This window comes from Bufo bufo, chromosome 3, assembly GCF_905171765.1.
Source record: "Bufo bufo chromosome 3, aBufBuf1.1, whole genome shotgun sequence".
Classification (NCBI taxonomy): Eukaryota; Metazoa; Chordata; class Amphibia; order Anura; family Bufonidae; genus Bufo; species Bufo bufo.
The window spans coordinates 108,765,811-108,786,917 of record NC_053391.1 but is presented as its reverse complement, the minus strand read 5'-3'; the positions used below and the strand labels follow the sequence as shown (position 1 = coordinate 108,786,917).

Here is a 21,107-nt window from a genome sequence, read left to right as displayed (position 1 = left end):
CTCTGAGGCTCCACTCCCGAGTTATACTTTTTCTTAATAGGCAAATTAGGCCTTTGGTGCAATGAGGGCATCACCATTGCTCTTGTTGCACCCAAGCTCCACTCCTCTCTGTGCCCAGCCCCTGCCTGGCTGCTCTGCCACTGCCTGGCCTTGTCAATCAAAGCAGGGAGGGAGGGGCTGGCTGCAAAAAGAGCAATGCTGAGACCCTCACTGCACCTAAAGTGTCAGAACTCGGATCAACAAAAGGAAAACCGCGTTTTCCTCAGGCGAACCCCAGCTATGTGTCTATGAGAACAGTGTGAGGACGCCGGGGATAGATTCCATTTACTACAGTACATCTACCAAATGGGTTCTTGATACTATTAAGGCTACTTTCACATTAGAGTTTTTTGCGGGTCCTTCATGGATCTACAAAAACGCTTTTGTTACCATAATACAACCGCATGCATCCGTCATATTTAGCCAAGACGGATGCATCATGAACACCACTGAAAGTCAATGGGGGACGGATCCGTTTTCTATTGTGTCAGAAAAAACGGATCCATTCCCGTTGAATAACATTGTGTCTCAGGACGGATCAGTCTTGCTCCGCACCACACACTTGCAGCGTTGTTCTGCCTGCAGTGGGGACGGAACCAAACGGAACGGGATGCATTTTGGTGCATTCCGATTCGTTCACTTCAGTTTTGCACCCATTGACAATGAATGGGACAAATCTGAAGCGTTTTCTTCCGCTATTGAGATCCTATGACGGAACTCAGTAGCGGAATTGAAAACGCTAATGTGAAAGTAGCCTGACAACAATGTTAGGAGCTTGGATTTGCTTTGATTACCATCTATATAACATAACAGACGACTACAATATACCTAAGTAACCTGTGTATAGGAACGCTATTAGTAATACAGGAAATACCGCTCCCCTGTAATAAGTATATATATATACATTTAGGCTCAAACATGTTCCATTTATTGCCTATAATTGCACGGGCCCTGCTAATGATTGCTGACTATTACTTTATAGAATTACATGTATTTTAGGGGGCTATTTTTATTATAAATAAATTTGAATATCAAAACTCCTGTCCTTGTTTGATTTGTTAAGCTGACTGCGCTCCATTTTCGCCATAGTTTGGCGATTTTCCAGATTTCCTGTTGTTTTGTTGCATTATGTCTGCTCTTTTGTTGCTGCCTGTTGATTATTATTGAGGTTTTAATGGACAAAACACATACACCGATCACTGTGTAAAGTCCTATTCACACGTCAGCGTTCCACATACGTGTTCTCCACGGACAGCACACGTACCCATTCATTTTAATGTGTGTCCGTGGATCAGTCTTTTAGCACAGACGCATGCTCTATTTTGTCCCTGTGCGCGGATCCATCAAGCCCATTAAAGTCTATGGGTCCGTGAAAATGCCATCTGTGTTTCACGGATCATCAGGAAAAATATTTTTCAGCTGTTCAGTGTCCGTGAAACACGGAAGACACACGGACAGCAAAAAACGGACACACCGGCCCCACTCGGTTCCATCACTGTCCACTGGTGAATGAGGCTTAAGACTCATGTATGGACCATGTAAGCATCAGATATACTGATATACATTTCTACTGTACATGGATCATCTACGCTTTATTTCGGGTCTGTGGCAGGCAATTGGCTTTTTCTTTCTGATAATTGGAGTACAAGCAGCATCTCTACAGCTCGACGTGCGGACACACACAGTGCCACGTGCACCATACCATTAACCTCCAGGGTGTAATCACTAGGTGTGTGCAGTAATCATCGGGTCCGTGGCGTAAACGCCATTCCTGCAGGGCAGCTTTTTGCACTTGGGGTCTCAGTCCTCCAGGTCATCGGCAGGGGACACCAGCCACGAAGCACAAGTAATACTAACCTGTATGAAAGAGATTCAGCTCCCACTCCATGTAGTCAAAGATTTCCACCGTAAGCTGAAAGCTGAAGAACATTAGAAGTCGTTATGAGGAGACGCAGACACGGGATATTATGTCGCACACAAATAGTCACTGCGCATATTGATTTCTACAGAAGAATCGCATGCTGCAACCTGCCGGATACGTACGCCGACAATGTGTCTATGTAAAGTCTGCAATTATATTACAATTGTTGTCATCTCCATGTTTAAAAATAATAATAATGTGTACTGAGCTATTAGGCCCCTTTCATACGAGCGAGTTTTCCAAGGTGTGATGTGAACGCATTGCACCCGCACTGAATCCTGACCCATTCATTTCTATGGGTCTGTGTACATGAGCCTTTTTTTTCACGCATCAGTTCTCTGTTGCGTGAAAAATGCAGCATGTTCTATATTCTGTGTTTTTCACGCAGCCCAGGCCCCATAGAAGTGAATAAGGCTCCAGTGAAAAACGCATTGCATCCGCAAGCAGTGCGGGTGCAATGTGTTTTTCACTGATGGTTGCTAAGAAATGTTGTTTGTAAGGCCCCTTTCACACGGGCAAGTTTTTCGCGCGGGTGCAATGCGTGAAGTGAACGCATTGCACCCGCACTGAATCCGGACCCATTCATTTCTATGGGGCTGTGCTCATTATTATTTCCCCTTATAACATGGTTATAAGGGAAAATAATAGCATTCTGAATACAGAATGCTTAGTAAAATAGCGCTGGAGGGGTTAAAAAAAAATTAACCCACCTTAATCCACTTGTTCGCGCAGCCGGCATCTCTTCTGACTTGTTCTGTGAGCAATAGGACCTTTGATGACGTCACTGCATTCATCACATGATCCATCACCATGGTGATGGATCATGTGATGGACCATGTGATGAGCGTAGTGACGTCATCAAAGGTCCTATTGCTCACAGATGAAGACAGAAGAAAAGCCGGGCTGCGCGAACAAGTGGATTAAGGTGAGTTAAAAAAGTTATTTTCTTTTTTAACCCCTCCAGCCCTATTGTACTATGCATTCTGTATTCAGAATGCTATTATTTTCCCTCATAACCATGTTATAAGGGAAAATAATACAATCTACACAACCCTGAACCCAAACCTGAACTTCTGTGAAGAAGTTCGGGTCTGGGTACCACAGTCAGTTTTTTATCACGCGCGTGCAAAACGCATTGCACCCGCACGATAAAAACTGAACAACGGAACGCAATCGCAGTCAAAACTGACTGCAATTGCGTACCTACTCGCGCGGGTTTGCCACAATGCACCGGGACGCATCCGGACACGCCCGTGTGAAAGAGGCCTTAACCTTCAGTTTTTTATCACGCGCGTGAAAAAGGCATCAAAAAGCATTGCACCCGCGTGGACAAAACTGACTAAGCTTGCTTGCAAAATGGTGCGAGTTTCACTGAACGCACCCTGAACGCATCCGGACCTAATCCGTATCGTTCGTGTGAAAGAGGCCTTGAAGCGGTGGTCAAGTTTGCAAAACCCATTTTCCTATACCTCTTGGGTGGAGACAATTACAAAGATTGTCTCCGTTCTGGAGGACCTTTCCTGACCGGGATTACACAGACAATGGATGGTTGTGTAATGCTTAAAGGGATTGTCCAGCCCATATAAATTTTTAAACCCATCCCCACCTCCACTGGGCAGGACTTGAAGGATACTTACCTGCTCTACAATGCTCCGTTCCGGTTCCAAGCGTCCACCGCTGTCTTCTCCAGACTCGTGCCACGGGTAAACACCATGGACAGGATCACGTACACCAATGCAGCCAGTCACTGACAATGACACGTTCCCCAAGTAGCATGTAACTCGGTGATGTGCTTTTTGGGGGACCGGTCAACCCTGCAGACAGTCAATGGTTGCAGCGGCAGACGGGACCCCGTCTATTTACCTTCAATGCTGGAAATCCTGAGAAATCAGCTTGGAACCAAGGAGCCGGAACTGAGCAGCCGGAAGCAGGGAAGTATGCTTACCCCAACAAGTCCCCAAGGGGGATGGAGAGGTTTAAAAATTGAATGGATGACCTCTGTAAGCCGGATGTGTCCACTTAATGTGAAGTATTAGGCCCCTTTCAGACAAGCGAGTTCCACACTCTGGGCTCGCAGCGTGAGTATGTAGCAGCTCCTGTCCTGACCTCCCTGCACTGACCGGGTCGCATGGCATTATATTGATTTATGATGCCATGTAACCCTTACAGTTCTGGAATGTATTGGATAACACTGACAGCATGGGAGGTCAGGACGGAAGCTGCCACATACTCATGTTGTGAGTCCGATGCGAGGAACTCGCTCGTCTGATAGGGGCACAAAAGCATCATGCTGTTTGGGTAATAGGAGCGATCAAAGTATGGGGGAGCGCTCCACCAGCAGTTCACAGGCTACCGTCAGTCACCATTGAGAAAGGAGGTGGGGAGTGCTCCCCTCATATTGCACTTTATGCTTCGATAGCTCCTATTAGTTACACGGCATAATAGGTTTTTATGCCATTTGGGTTATTAGCAGGGCATTTTTATTTCCCCTATGAGGGCATTGCCAGAAACTGAACACGTACTGCCAGATCTTCCAGCAAGGGGACACTTTGTCATCACCTTATTGTCAAGGGACCCTTCTAACAAGGAGGGATTGTCCAAACCGGACAACCCCTTTAAGGAGAATGAGTGTCACAAAATAGCCAGTGGGGGTCAGTTGCCTGGGGCATTCACTGCTGCCCTATTGCTAGATGGCCATGATATCCTCTGAAGTAGAAAGTAAGCATCTTCCTGACATCATAAAATCCAGCAATGCCCTTGTATGAAACGTTCAGCTTTCACGCATGGACTGGATCCGAGTTTCCAACTCTCAGAAAAAACGGTACAAAGAAATCTGATACAGCGGGGAGGTTTACTCAAGAAGGTTCAGCAAAATTCTGGCATACATGACTCCTGCCACATTTATTATGTGCGCAGACACCTTTTTTTGCCTTTTCCAACAAGGGTACGTAATTTAGCAGGGAAGCGTCATGGCTTAAAAGGTGTCAATGTGCGCCAAAAATGGGTCAAGATTTTGGTGCAAAATAAGCCAACTAATAGGTGGTATAAACTGTGACTAAAGATGCACCACATTTATCATCCAACATCACCCACTGTGATAATCTGATAGTCTAAATATTAATATAGATAGTGTCATGGAAAATGGAAAATAACATCAGAAATTCTTTAAAAATATCAATTTAACATAAAAATTTGATTTAAAGATGTTGTGCAGTGCAAAAATATTGGTGACCTATGTTCATGATAGGGGTAGGAGAGCTTGTGTGAGCGCTGCTTCCGATTCAAAGTTAAAGGGGTTGTCTCACTTCAGTAAGTGGCATTTATCATGTAGAGAAAGTAAATACAAGGCACTCACTACTGTATTGTGAATGTCCATATTGCTTCCTTTCCTGGCTTGGTTCATTTTTCCATCACATTATACACTGCTCATATCTAGGGGTCACGACCACCCTGCAATCCAGCAGAGGTAGCCGTGCATGCACACTATAGAAAAAAGCGCCGGCCTGTTGGCTGGGACTGCGGGAGGGAGCGTAGACTGGTGCTTTTTCCTACAGTGTGCAAGCACGGCCACCGCTGCTGGATTACAGGGTGGTCAAAACTATGGAAGCAAGCAGTGTATAATGTGATGGAAAAACGAATCCAGCCTGCAAAGGAAGCGAGATGGACAATACAATACAATACATTAGTAAGTGCCTTGTATTAACTTTCTCTACATGGTGACACAACCCCTTTAACCGTGTGTGCACCATCTCTTTTGCAGCGGTAGTGCAGTCGCATTCACTTGAATGGGATGCTCAGTTCTAATTCCACTGCGTCACCTCTACAAACGAGAGAACACATAGGTAATTCTGAAGCAGGATCAGGGCTCACATAAGCACCGCTACCCCTTCAAACAGCTGATCGGGGAGGGGGAGTTCTGGGAGTCAGACCTCACTGATCTGATACTCTGCAGGGGATAGGACATCAATATCTTGGCACTGCACACCTATTTTAAGATGCCAGACCACTAGAACCCCCTGATCCTGCACCCCGATGAACACCACTGCTCCATTCACAGTCTATGGGACTGCGAGGGCTAGCCAAGCGCTGTCGAGGACTTGTCTATCACTGGCAGTCCTATAGAGAATGAACAGAGTGGCAGGCGGCATGCTCGACCCGCAGCTCCATTAGGGCAGGGGTATGGCAACTCCGATCTTAGGATCAGTGGGTCAGACCCCCAGTTAGCTATCCTCTGCTCGGTGCACTGTAGTAACTGGAGTCCATTCAGACTATCCTAAATGATGTCTCTATTTACTATGAAACTAAGTGCATCTAAGCACCAACCATGGTTTCCATCCACACAGTGGAAGCTCTGCTGACATCAATGTCTGCTTATTTGCACGTGTAGTTTCCAGTAGACTTACTGAACAGCTAAAGTAATCATCTCGATAAGGCAACTTTCACATCTGCATTTACCTTTCCGGTTTTGAGATCCGGCAGAGAATCTCAAAACTGGAAAACAACCCTTCAGTTTTGTCCCCACTCATTGCCGATGGGGACAAAACGGAACAAACCGGAACGGAGTGCACCAGAATGCATTCCGTTCCGTTGCGTACCCATGCTTGACACAAACTCGCTGCAAGCAGTGTTTTTGTGTGCGTCATGGGAAACTGAACATGCCAGATCCGGCATCAAAAAACATGTAAGTCAATGGTGCCGGATCCGTTTTTTTTCGTGTCCAGCGTATTTGGCGCCTGTTGACTCACAATGGTATTCTGATGCTGGATCCGGCATGTTTATTTTTGATATAATACACCTGGATCCGTTCTGAACGGATGCAGGCAGTTGTTTTATTCAAACGGATGTGTTTTCCTCCGGTTTTGAGATCCTCTGCCGGATCTCAAAACCGGAAAGAAAAACGCAGATGTGAAAGTAGCCTAAGACAGCAAACTCTGTAACAGTGAGCAAGTGAAACGGACGTCTGGCAAGTGCATTCCATGTAAGTCCTTTATGCAAAAAAATATATAAAACGAGTACGTAATGTGAAATGGATCGTGATTTCCTCATCGGAAAAAGCAAACATAAAAGCATTCAGCGCACATACAGTACAGACCAAAAGTTTGGACACACCTTCTCATTCAAAGAGTTTTCTTTATTTTCATGACTATGAAAATTGTAGATTCACACTGAAATCATCAAATCTATGGCATCCACACATGTGGAATTATATACATAACAAACAAGTGTGAAACAACTGAAAATATGTCATATTCTAGGTTCTTCAAAGTAGCCACCTTTTGCTTTGATTACTGCTTTGCACACTCTTGGCATTCTCTTGATGAGCTTCAAGAGGTAGTCCCCTGAAACGGTTTTCACTTCACAGGTGTGCCCTGTCAGGTTTAATAAGTGGGATTTCTTGCCTTATAAATGGGGTTGGGACCATCAGTTGCGTTGAGGAGAAGTCAGGTGGATACACAGCTGATAGTCCTACTGAATAGACTGTTAGAATTTGTATTATGGCAAGAAAAAAGCAGCTAAGTAAAGAAAAACGAGTGGCCATCATTACTTTAAGAAATGAAGGTCAGTCAGTCAGCCGAAAAAATTGGGAAAACGTTGAAAGTAAGGGCTATTTGACCATGAAGGAGAGTGATGGGGTGCTGCGCCAGATTACCTGGCCTCCACAGTCACCGGACCTGAACCCAATCGAGATGGTTTGGGGTGAGCTGGACCGCAGAGTGAAGGCAAAAGGGCCAACAAGTGCTAAGCATCTCTGGGAACTCCTTCAAGACTGTTGGAAGACCATTTCAGGGGACTACCTCTTGAAGCTCATCAAGAGAATGCCAAGAGTGTGCAAAGCAGTAATCAAAGCAAAAGGTGGCTACTTTGAAGAACCTAGAATATGACATATTTTCAGTTATTTCACACTTGTTTGTTATGTATATAATTCCACATGTGTTAATTCATAGTTTTGATGCCTTCATAGTCATGAAAATAAAGAAAACTCTTTGAATAAGAAGGTGTGTCCAAACTTTTGGTCTGTACTGTAAGCAGATAACTGGAAGCGGAGAGAAGGTCCTAATGTCATCCAATCCGCCTCTCTAACTGCAGCGTCGCACGGCGATTCGCTGCCAAGCCACTCATAGCAAGTTTGAGTGAAACTAGGGCACTGTTCCATTGCATGTATACATATAAGATACCCGTTCCATAGAGAATTATATAAGAAGCAAATGAAGACGCTCAGAGCTTGCAAATACAGCTGGGATCCACCGGGATTCTCCTTTGCTCCTCATCCAGCAGTAACTCTGGAGATTTAGATTTTGCTATTTCTTATACTTCTATAATCCTTACTTAATGTAGGTTATCGTTTATCTTCAGACAAGAACTGAAAATTCAGGGATTTTATTTTCGTCCCGGAGTTATATGCATTCTCCATTTTGCACAAGAATTAGATGGTCACAAAGTGTCCCCCTGCAATCAGCTGTAATATGGGGGAAACTAGGGAATAAATGTCTCATTTCCCTGCACAGCCATTGCTGCAGGACAGGACAGGATAACCCCTTTAGGGCTCATGCAGACGAAAGTATTTTCTTTCCGTGTCCGTTCCGTTTTTTGGGGGGACCGTATGCAGAACCATTCACTTCAATGGGACCACAAAAAGAATGGAAGTTACTTCGTGTGCATTCCGTTTCCGTATTTCCGTTCCACCAAAAAATTGAACATGTCCTATTATTGTCCGCATTACGGGCAAGAATAAGACTATTCTATGAAGGTCCAGCTGTTCTGTTCTGCAAAATACAGAATGCACACGGATGTCTATCCGTATTTTTAGCGGATCCGTTTTTTGCGGACCGCAAAATACATATGGTCATGTACATGAGCCCTTAGGCTGAGGCACTTTTTTATTTTGCTAAGCACCTATACCGCTGCTGTGAGCACACACTACAGGTCCAGGGGAATGTGGTGGGAGCTGGTTGCTGTGGAGATCCTGGCGTTGTAGGAATGTATATATATACTAGGTTATAGTGTTTTTTTTGTTTTTGTCAAATTATCGTTTGCCCATTATTTGAGGTACATGATGGGGTCACTAACAAATAATGTGAGGCACATGGAAGCCTAAATTGATAAAACCATATGCTTCACATCCCCATCAACTACCTCCTCACATAATGGACCACATGGGGTTAATGTGAGGCACATGATGGGGTTAATGTGGTTATCCAAAGCCCATAATGCCCCAGAAAATGCCGGGGCCCATCATACTGGTCATACTTATACCCGCTCCCTGACACCTGCGTCGCTTCTGATGCCCGCACGGCCGCCGCTGCATCTCCCCGTCGCGCGGATCAAAACAACCGGCGACATGGGGGGGGGGGGGGGGCAGCCCATAGCAGGCCAAGACTGAACGAGCCTCCCTAGCATCACAGGTGACACTAAGGAGGCTCGTTCCTGTCGCGGCTGCTATTGGCTGCCCCCCCGTCACCGGATGTTTTGATCCGGGGCATCAGAGGCGAGGCAGGTGCCAGGGAGCAGAGTAAGTATGACCAGTATGACAGGCCCGGGCATTATAGGGGGTTGGATAACTCCTTTAATTACTAATAATGTGAGGCACTTGGTTTAATCAATTTGGCCCTCTATGTGCCTTACATTAATAATATATAACCCCATAATTTACCTCACATTTACCCCATGTTGCCCATTATTTGAAGAGGTACATGATAGGATTACGTAATATTGATGTGAGGCACATGGCGTTATTCATTTTGAACCTCCATGTGTCTCATATCAATAGTAAGTGACACCATAATTAAGCCCAAGTAGCGCATTATATGAGGTACATGATGGGGTCACTGTTACTGTTATTGTGAGACACATGGAGGTACGAAAGTAACGGGACCCTGTGCCTCTTGCAGCCAGATCCTCCTGGATGTTGAAGGTTAAAGGACCTTTTATGATGTCATCACCATGTGACCAGTAACAAGTGGATGATGACATCATAAAAGGTCCTTTAACCCTTTCAGGCCCGGAGGTTTTATTTAATTTTTTGCGTTTTCGTTTTGCGCTCCCTGCCTTCCCAGAGCCATAACTTTTTTATTTGTCTGTTCACATAGCCATATGAGGGCTTGTTTTTTTGCGGGACAAGTTGTACTTTACAATGCCACCATTTAATTTTGCATATGATGTAGTGGGAAGCAGGAAAAAAATTCCAAATGGGGGGAAATTGCAAAAAAAAATAGCAATTCCACCACAGTTTTAAATTTTTATTTATTTACGACGTTCGATGTATGATAAAACTGACCAGTTACTTTTACTCTACAGGTCAGTACGAATCCGGCGATACCTTATATGTATAGTTTTTCTTGCGTTTTGATAGTGATAAAAAAATGTAAAATTGGGAAAAAATCCGTTTTATTTTTTTGTCGCCATATTTTGACCCCTATGACTTTTTTGTAATTATGTATATGGAGCTGTATGGGGGCTAATTTATTGTGGGGCGATCTGAACTTTTCATTCATACCATTCTGGGGTGTGTGACTTTTTGATCACTTTGTTTTTTTTTTTGTAGAAAATGAAGCGACCAAAAATGGCGAATCGGCCATTTGGACGCTTTTTTTTGCTGTTTGCAGTATGGGGAATATATTTTTACATTTTCATACTATGGGCGTTTTCACACATCGTGACACCCATGATGTGTATTTTTATTTTTTTGTTCTTTTATTTTTATTTTGGGAAAAAGGAGGTGATTTGAATTTTTATGTTTTTTTTATCATAGACTCCAATGCACTTGTATTGGAATCTATGATGATTTTACTACTTTCCTATGGAGCCATATTACAGGCAAGGGCTCCATAGGAAATACTATGGAGCAGCCTCCTGTCATTCACAAAGACAGGGGCTGCTGCACACACGCTCCAGCTCCTCCAATCGCCGCACTGGGGTGCCGGAGCATCACCGGAAGCGCGCGCTTCAGGTGTTTCACACGCTCAGATGCTGTGGTCAGGATTGACCACGGCATCTGAGGGGTTAAATGTTCGCGATCGGCATTACTGCCGGTTGCGGACATGAGCCGCGGATGTCTGCTATAAGAAGCACTAAGGAGCGGGCGCCATCTTTAAAGACCCGGCCAGCGCCGTACATGTATGGTGCTGGGCGTTAAGGGGTTAACTCATCAGCAGCCAGCACCGTGAGGACCGCGTGAGTTTCTCTCTCCCTGCCCTCCTCTTCTCCCCCCTCCCTGACACTCCCCTATCGGGCCACTGGGCTCTTACATTGGTGGCCGTGTTACAGTGAGGAGGGAGGGACGCTCTCCCTACTTCTCCACTGTGCGGCCGCTCATGAGTACATGGCATGGGCTTTGACAGTGGCTGATATTAAGCTGCGCAATAGCTTAAGGGACCTTTATACAAGAAGATTTTTGGGGAAATTACTGGGAACAAGTGATCATAGGATGTAATTATGCTGCAAATCAGCCGACAAATGATCAAATATTCGGCTGACTGCACATCTTCTCGTGTAGTCAGGGATGTGCTGCCGATAATCAATACAACTGAATGGGGGAGGAATGATCGCGGGAGGAATAGTTCTTTCCCCATATACTTTGCATCAGCCAGGATTTATTGTTGCTCGTCCTGCCGAAACATCGGGCAGTGTAATAGGGGCCTAACTTTGCATAAATCAATACTACAAGTGAATATAAGAAGGTCTGTAAGATATTGTTTCAAAAATGTACTACCCCCTTCTAAACTAACAATCTCTTTCTTAAGAGATGTAGAGATGGAATTGTGATATCACTATATGGAGGATCAGATTACTCTATGGAGAGAAGAGCGGGAGTAGGAGTGAGCTGCAAGTCCATCTTGAGATGGGGGTGGGAGTAAAAGAGATTTTTCTCTAATAAGATATATTACAAAGTTTTTATATTCACCTGTACACTGATTTATTCAAATCACTGTAAAAACTTTTAATTAAGGGCATATTCACATGGGGTGTGTACTCTGCAGATTTTCTGCCATGGAACTACAGGAGAGAAATCCACAATTTTTACAGCAGCAGCACAATGGATGAGATTTTAATATAATCCACAGACTGCAAAAAAAAAAAAAAGTCTGCATGGAATCCTCAAGTAATTGGTGTGATGGTGCCGCATGAGGTGTCAATTTATGCTGGAGATTTTCCACCACAAATGTTACACTTTACAATGTATACAATGAAATCCGCAACACATGCACATTCGAATTTTGCCCAGATCCCTTGTAGATTTTGCCACAGATAGACTGAAAAATCTGCAAAAATGATGCCCCTTGGAGCATGTGACTAAACGGTCCCATAGATTTCTATAGGATCTGTATCACGACTCCGAGCACAAGGTCGCAATCTGACCATGAGGCCTCCCATAAAGTATCCAACTGAAACACACACGAAATCTGACAACAACTCGTTTATAAGTCCTGGGGCTGCATATAACAAAAAGAATACTGACTGAAGTCACCTAAGCATTAGAAATTCAATTCTAAAATCTTCAGTTCACCTTAAAGGGGTTGTTCCACGAAAAAGATTCTACATTTTTCAAGGCAGCACCTGGATCTGAATACTTTTGTAACTGCATGTAATTAGAAATGTAATATGGTCACTGAGGTTATTCAATAAAATGTATTTGTATAGCGCCACCTGCTGTTTGCTCTTTTCCTTACTTCTCTGTCCATCCTGTTGAGGTGGACGCACATGCTCAGTTCCATCCTTCAACTGCCACCAGCTATATCTTATGTTAGAATCTGTGACAGTTGCAGGGAGAGAGCTGCAGCAGAAAGGGCACGACCCTGAGCAGTCAGCTTGAAATAAATCTAGAAATGGAGCAGGGAATGGGTAGATCTCTGGATCCATGTGAGGTAGAGGGCTGGTTCTAGCTTTGTTAGAAAGAGATTGTCGTACTATATGATCTCAGATTTAAATTTTTTACATTTATCAATGGATAACCCCTTTAAAGCCTATGTACACCTTTAGGGGCAATTTTTTTTAATGATTGCATTGTACTCATTTTGAGCTAAAAATCATTTTTGAAACTGGTCTGGCTTCCTGTTTTCTGTACAGCGCGGACATGCTCTAGTGCAGTGATGGTGAACCTTTTAGAGACCGAGTGCCCAAATTGTAACCCAAAAGCCACTTATTTATCGCAAAGTGCCAACACTGCAATTTACCCTGAATACTACAGTCCATTATAGTATATCTTCCATGTACTTTACCATTTACCTATAATAACCTGCCTACAGTCAGTGCGCTGCCTGTGCTGCTCATAGTGATGAATGGCAGGAAAATCTAAGGCATATTGGTACATCATAGACTTTTTCTAGGGTGCGGGTGCCCACAGAGAGGGCTCTGAGTGCCGCCTCTGGCACCCATGCCATAGGTTCGCCACCACTGCTCTAGTAGCACCCTTTGGATTTTCTGTCTTTTCCGTTAGACCAGGAGCAGACGGACTCCTTATCTCTGCTCTCTGCCCTTATAAACACTCATTACAGCTCAGCTCTTATCTTACTGATAAGAATGTGGCTTAAAAGTGTTTATGACCCATCAGTAGTTTAGAGATAAGGTTTATAAGATGACCGGCACAAAGTGAAAGTGAAAGGACCAGTCACACAGTTAGAAAAACGGTTAACCCTTTGTGACAGAATGGCTCAATATTTTTTAATAAAGGGCAATTGAAAAAATGATTTTTAGCTAAAAATGAGTAACATCCAATCAGTAAAAAAAATTGCATCGAAGGTGTACATTGCCTTTAAGTATGTGAATCACTCTTTTTACAATGAAGTCGTTCAAGCGTTACAGAAGAGCGGCAGCCGGGATCAGAAATTCTCCATGGCTGCTTTTCATTGTGACTTAATCGTCACTGTCATGAGAGCAATTCTCTTAATAGAGATATATTAGGGAATTGCTTATAATGCAATCCCATGGTAAAAAATTAAAAATAAATGGATGTCAGCTTCAAGTTACAAATGTACGCGAAAGCAGGGGAGCGCGGCTCAGTAATAATCCCTTCATCACCTAAGTGATGGTTTGGTAGAAAGTAAGGTTTATAATGAGCAGGGTTAGAAACTTACAAATTATTGACATCGTTCTCTCCGGCTTCATCCAGCTGCCTGTCAGTCATCTGAAGGTTGCCAGGGAAACGAGGATTCTGGGAGCAGAAAATCGGGAAGTGGTTAATGGAAGGAACAAGACCAGTGCAGCATATTCTAGACTGCGGAAGAGCTGTACGGTATATAACTATACAATTACAGGGCTGAACACATCAGAGGATACATGCAATAAGGTGCACATTCAAAGAAGGATGTAATATTTCATATGACAATATGACGGGTAATTTAGCTCCATACAGATACCAAATTCGGTACATTGCACCACTAGAGCGATGGATCAGTACATCTGCACTGTGGAAATACCATTTACTGTATTTTTTGGACTATAAGACGCACATGTTTAAACAACAGTAAAAAATAATAATATATATATATATATATATAATTTCTCTGCTACATGCACACATACACAGGTCTGTTAAATGCACACAACAAACACAGCACTGCCACACACACAATTCTGCTAAATGCACACACACATCCAAGCTACATACACCCACACAACTCTGTAATACACACATACAGAGGGTATGTCTTTTTTCTTTTTTTTAAAGCTAATTTTTCTATACTTTGTTTGGCCCCACCCACCGGTGACATCATCAAAGGTCCTTAAAGGGAACCTGTCACCGGGATTTTGGGTATAGAACTGAGGTTATGGGTTGCTAGATGTCCGCTAGCACATCCGCAATACCCAGTCCCCATAGCTCTGTGTGCTTTTATTGTGTAAAAAAACCGATTTGATACATATGCAAATTTACATAAAAGAGTCATATCTTACTTGCGTGACCAGAGAAGAGTCATATTTTCAAGCTCTGACTCATCTCAGGTTAATTTGCATATGTATCAAATCGGTTTTTATACACAATAAAAGCACAGAGAGCTATGGGGACTGGATATTGCGGATGTGCTAACGGCCATCTAGCAACCCATGTCCTCTGCTCTATACCCAAAATCCTGGTGACAGGTTCCCTTTAAGCTGCAGTTCGGACCTCTCATCTCATTAACTGCAGACTGGAGACCTTCAGCCCGAGTTTTATTCCGCTTCCTCCTCTCCTGTCTGCACTGATCTCCTACAGATCAGTGTTGGGCAGGGAGAAAGAGAAGTGGGTAGACGCAGGGCTCTCTCATTGACCCAGCAGAGCGCTGTATAAAACCAACAACCTATCACTGAAAATGTGGTACGTAAAAAATTGGATTTTTTTGTACTCACCGTAAAATCCTTTTCTCGTAGTAGGCATTGGGGGACACAGCACCATGGTATATGTCCAACTACCACTAGGAGGCGACACTAGACATAAAAAGTGTTGGCTCCTCCCCGTTGGGCTATACCCTCTCCACAGACACTAGGCAGCTCAGTTTGTACCAAAAGCAGTAGGAGAGAGAAGAAAAGCAAGGAACCAACAACTCCCGTACCGGGAAAGATCAAGAGACCAGCCCGGAGAAGCGGAAGTAAAACAACATAGGGAGGGATCTGTGTCCCCCAATGCCTACTACGAGAAAAGGATTTTACGGTGAGTACAAAAAATCCAATTTTCTCGTGCATGGCATTGGGGGACACAGCACCATGGGACGTCCCAAAGCAGTCCCCGAGGGTGGGAAGAACAACCATGCCACCTGTGGGCATACAGGTGCGGGAGAACCATGTGACCCAACAGGAGAAAAGCACGGAATAGGCACGAAGCCTCATAACAAGGGAGAAACTCCAAGGAGGCCACAGTGACGACTGCCAGCACCCCAGGACAAATGCCTGGGAGAAGGTCCCAAATGCAAGAAGAAGGCAAAGGAACACCCAGCTCAGCCGAAGGCTGGAGGGAAAGTAGGACAGCATCGCGTATCGGATCTACCCAACATCCCAATTGTCTCAGGCGAAAGCACAAACACCCTGAGGTCAACCCATGAAGGGCCAGGGGAGCAAGGGAAATTGGAATCACTGAAGGCCAAACGAGAGAGTGAAGCTATAGCAAGGCTCACATGTGAGTGGAGCAGGTCTCCTCTCACCGCAAAGCAGGAGAAAAAGCTAAGCGCCCTATTGAAAGGAAAAGATCCTAAAGGCGCTAAGGGAAACCGCCAACCCCTGGAAGGGGAGGGGGTTGTAGGTAAAAACCAGGAAGAGAGAAAAGACAAGACTTGCATCCCCAACCAGGAGACGAGGAACGAGCCTCTGAAAACAAAATATCGCTGAGAAGCGCAAGACCGGAGAAACTCTGGCGAAACTCATTATCAGGGAAGAAGGGAACCAGATGCAAGCCCAGGAAATCTCAGCAGGGGCACACTGGAGAGAGGGAAGCCAAGCAAGGCTCACATATGAAGGGAGCAGGACCCCCCCCCCCCCCCCCCACCGCGAAGCAGGTGATGAAGATAAACGTCCTATTGGAAAGAGAAAACTCCCAAAGGCGCTAAGGGAAACCGCCAACCCTTGGAAAGGGAGGGGGTAGGAAGTAAAGGCCAGGTGAAACGAAAAAAATAAGAGAAGACCTGCATCCCAAAACCAGGAGACGAGGAACGAGCCCCTGAAAATAAAATAATCGCTGAGAAGCGCAAGACCGGAGAAACTCCGGCCAAATGAAGTATCAGGGAGATGCAGGGCAAGGAAATCTCAGCAGGGATACATGTTGCACACTAAGAAGGGTGGAAACAAAGCCACAGCATCCAGGAATGCGACCGCATTTGGAGGGTACAGGTCCTCAACCTGTAAGGTGGAAATGAGGCTCTGTAGTGTAGAGATACGACCAGACCGGTGCAATGGGTACAGCATCTGGAGATGGCCGAGGTACTAGGTCTAAGAATAGAGTGATGGGTCCACATGGAGCACCCTAGGACCAGAGAAGAAGTGCAACGGCTGCCACGTTAGCTATGGCACCTATATAGCGCTCGGGAAGGGAAAAATAGGGCCACACGGTACCACAAGGAACGACAGGTGCACACCACAACAAGGTAAGTGCAATGGCAACTGAAGAATGCCCTCTATTTCACCTAAAAAGAGGGAAATAGGGCCGCATGGCACACCATAGAGCCCGACAGGTGTAACGGCTGCAGCATCAGAGACGGTGCAGGGACTCACCTAAGAAGGGAGGAAGATGGCTGTTTGGTGCACTCTAGATGAGGTTGCAGTGGCAACGGCACTACAAAGTGGCCTCAATATCTCGTCCAGTAAGGGAGAAATAGTGCCGCAAGGTACACCATAAGGCCAGACAGAAGCAACGGCAACAGCTCCTGGAGATAGAGAGGTTAAATAAAAATGAAGGGCACAAGGTGGTAGCCTGGTGCCCACTAGAACCAAACAGAGGCAATTGCACAGCAATTGAGAGTGGCCTCTATATCTCGCCGGGAAGGGAGAAATAGTGCCGCACGGAACAATAGAGCCCGCCAGGGATACTGGATACAGCATCAGGAGATGGTGTAGGGACTCTGCCCAGGAAGGGAGCAAGGTGGCTGGAAACAGACAGGTGCAATTGCTACGGCAATTGAAGGCGGCCTGTATATCTCGCCCGGTAGGGGGAAATAGTGCCGCATGGAACACCTAACCAGTCAGCAGGAGCTCTACCTATGAAAGTAATAAGGCAGCTGGAAACAGACAGATGTAATCGCCACGGCAAAGAAGCCGGCCTGTATTCTCTGGTACAGGCATTACAAAAGAACCTTTAGAGGCCGAGAAGGGGAGCCAACCCTACAAGTGGCGTTTGCCTGAATTATCAGCTTGCCTAGAACATAGCCCCTGGATAGGGGCCAGGAAGGTCTGTCGTGCACAGCCTACGAGGGCGTACATACCAGAGACACCGCGTAGGTGTCCCAGTTGCTAAGCACGGTGACGGCTGCCTTACCTGTGCGGTAATTACCTGTGCAGGCAGGAGGGCGCCATCTGAAAGTCCACTAGAGGGGCACCAAACCTGGTAGGGTAGGTACCACCATGCACGTTTGACTTGACCACGCAGAGGGATTCTGCACGGTGGAAGACCGCCTGATGCTCTGTTCCGAGGGAATCGGTGCAGAGGTGTCCCCAGAGGCAACTGACAGAGAAGGCTTCGTCACCAGCCTCCGGCCTGTCCTGGGGGACCCGAGGATGCCGGGGAGGGGTGGAAGCTAGTTGAGACCACCCAAGGGTGGTCCATGGGCTACTCCTTGCGGGACCCTGTATCTTAGCGTGCGCGTGGCTCAGGGGGGAAGGAGACCGCAATTTGTAGGTAGCGCTCCAGCGAATACGCCAGGGACTGAAGCATCGCCGTGGAGAGAGCCCATTCGCGCGGGAGGGGGGGGCCCTACCACGTGGAAACCTCCGTAGACAACGGACACACGAAAATCGTGGCGATCCGATACGGAGGCTGGGAGAGGAGGCCCCATAGAGCAGCAGGACTGACCTATCTAACCCCGGAAACAACATTTCCCAAGAGGTGCTGCAGCAGCTATATAGTAGGCAGGAAACCTCATTCAGGTGGCAGGGCTGCAGGAGAATGCAGCAATAGAGAGGGGAGAGAGGGAAGGGGCCTGTGGAGCAATTCAGCCAGAGGCTGCCTACCGGACCCCAGGAGTTGTGCAGCGCACCGAGCGCAGAAGATGGCGACCGGAGATAGCAGGAGCCGACAGCCGGAGAAAGAACCGCCCCTCAGAGAGAGAGCAGAGAACCTGGGGCTGGCTTGGCAGGCAGAAGAGGCCCCTCCCAGGCTCCCCCCACTGAGGGGAGGAGACGGAGAAAGCCCGGGAAGGGAGAAAGTGGGCGGGGAGTTGCGGCCTAGTAGGCCCGAAAAGCCGGGGACTAAAATAATGGAGCGCGGCCGGGAGCGAACGGCCGCGACCGCGATAGTGCCCCAGAATTGCCGCGACGAACGGGGGCCAGGTGGGGGAGAGAGCTGAGGAAGAGACCCCCAGGGAGAGAAAAAACGGAAGGCCAGGGGCTTCAGGGGCCAGGATATTGCCTGAATTATCAGCAGCAGAGGCAAGGCAGCTTATCAGAGGCAAGGCATTGTCCCACAGCAATAAAAGCTGTATCATGTATCCGGGTAGGGAACATGAGGGGGGGAACGCGTCCAGGCCCGGGAAGGAGGATGGGATCCCTAATCTAACATACTCACCCTCAGACGTCTTCAGGCGCAGCAGTAACCACCCCGTCGGCGGACTCAACACGGGAACCGTGGGACTGCCGGAATTCCACTGCGGAAGCAGGTTTGGGGACTGGGTGGCTGCCAGGTACCTGAGTACGCGCCCGCAGGGGGGCAACTAAAGTGGAACACGATGGAGCCACCCCTGCCGCAGGCCGAAAACCTGCAGAGAAAGAAAAAATGATTAAAGAAAAAATAAAATAAAAAAGTAGCAGGATGACCTGCACAAAAAAGCAGGTCAGGTCTGCCTCCTACGGACACTAGAACAAAACTGAGCTGCCTAGTGTCTGTGGAGAGGGTATAGCCCAACGGGGAGGAGCCAACACTTTTTATGTCTAGTGTCGCCTCCTAGTGGTAGTTGGACATATACCATGGTGCTGTGTCCCCCAATGCCATGCACGAGAAATTGACTTTTAATATAAATAGAATTTTAAAAATGACAGCATCTTTCACCAGCATAGAGCATAGAGAGCAAAGTGCAATGCATAGACAAGTGATACAGTGATTAACGCCCAGGGTGACAACACTATAATAAACCTGCAGTGAAAGGGAAGGCAAAAACGTGGACTCCTTGCCCTACGCTGTGCCCTGATGCCCTAAAAATAGCAGAGCACATGCCCAAGAGGAACCGACCCAGCACGGGACCCTGTTAAATCTCTACTCTGACCTGACGCGTTTCCTCCGAGGGCAGGTCCAACAATGAGGCTGCTTACACCGCCCAGGTGCCTCCTGACATTGCACACTGTTGGGCATGTAAATGGTAGACATGATATTTAATAACGGGACAACCCCTTTAAAGTACATTTATTTTTTTCGGCGAATATAGCCTGGCTGTGGAGAAGCTGCTGTACGTATATAGCCAGTAATGGAGAGGTGGTTGCTCGTTTTCTCACCTTTGTGTGGAAATCCATCTTGGTGTTCAGGAGCTTCAGGTAGATGCTGCATAATTGACCATACCCATCGCTAAGGTGGCCCTGTAAGGGATGAGAATTGGCTGTATGGAATCATCTGTAGCAGCTTCCAGAAGGACATTGTGTAATGTACCATAAATGTTTTTTATATTTTACACGACAAGACTGCAGAACAGGTCACTAAATCATCCTAGTAGCAATTAGTGGATCTGACAAGTGTCTGGAGTATCTGTCCTCTTACCCACATCCGGCTCATGTCAATCAGTTCATTCTTGTAGCGCAAAGAGTCCTTCAAAACCTAAAAATGAAGACACTATACGAGTTATACAAGGAAGATGCCACAGGATGAATGTCCTATGCCAAATGTGCCCCCTAGACCCCCTCCGACAGAGAAATTCTAACCAAGGAGCCGGTCACATATCCGTACCCTCTGAGCTGCTCACACTCGAGATGTCAGCCCCTAACCCAACAGGACCAAAACAGGTGAACAGCCGAAAAATTAGGACATTTTGCAAGTACTTCTACTTTGGTTCAACGTTTCTTCTTTTACTTTACTTTAACATTTCTACTTTTACAAGTTTCACACTTAAAAGGGCTGTTTTAGATTAGGCAACTGGTTAGGACAAAAGTGTAAAAGACCCTTTCTGTAATCCTGGACATCCCCTTTAAAAATACATTAAGAACTCACATTAAACACATCAAAATCAAAGGTACTGATACGGTTAATCTCCAGACTTTATCTAAATTCTCTGGTTCAGCTAACCTGTGGAAGGAAGAGACTTTCTGTTCAGTACTTATCCTTCCGCAATCTCTGCTGTGATCACCCGATTGCTGGACTGGCTGCAAACTCTTCTGCTGTCTGCTGATGTCCATTTATTATTATTATTATTATTTATTATTAAAGCGCCATTCATTCCATAGCGCTGTACATATGAAAAGGCGTATACATAGATATTACAGACAATTGCACTAAGGCTACTTTCACACTTGCAGCAGAGTGATCCAGCAAGCAGTTCCATCGCCGGAACTGCCT

General features: G+C 46.0%; 1 protein-coding gene across 1 annotated transcript in view; it reads right to left on the bottom strand.

Annotated features, from left to right (window-relative positions):
- Positions 1 to 21,107, bottom strand: part of HIP1 (huntingtin interacting protein 1) — a 146,336-nt gene that overhangs the window by 94,755 nt on the left and 30,474 nt on the right. The window contains exons 4-7 of the mRNA XM_040423462.1: positions 20,316 to 20,372; positions 20,057 to 20,137; positions 14,032 to 14,108; positions 1,897 to 1,958 (exon numbers count right to left, since the gene is read on the bottom strand). Of these exons, the coding sequence (XP_040279396.1) occupies positions 1,897 to 1,958; positions 14,032 to 14,108; positions 20,057 to 20,137; positions 20,316 to 20,372 (277 nt within the window). The remainder of the gene's footprint in view (positions 1 to 1,896; positions 1,959 to 14,031; positions 14,109 to 20,056; positions 20,138 to 20,315; positions 20,373 to 21,107) is intronic.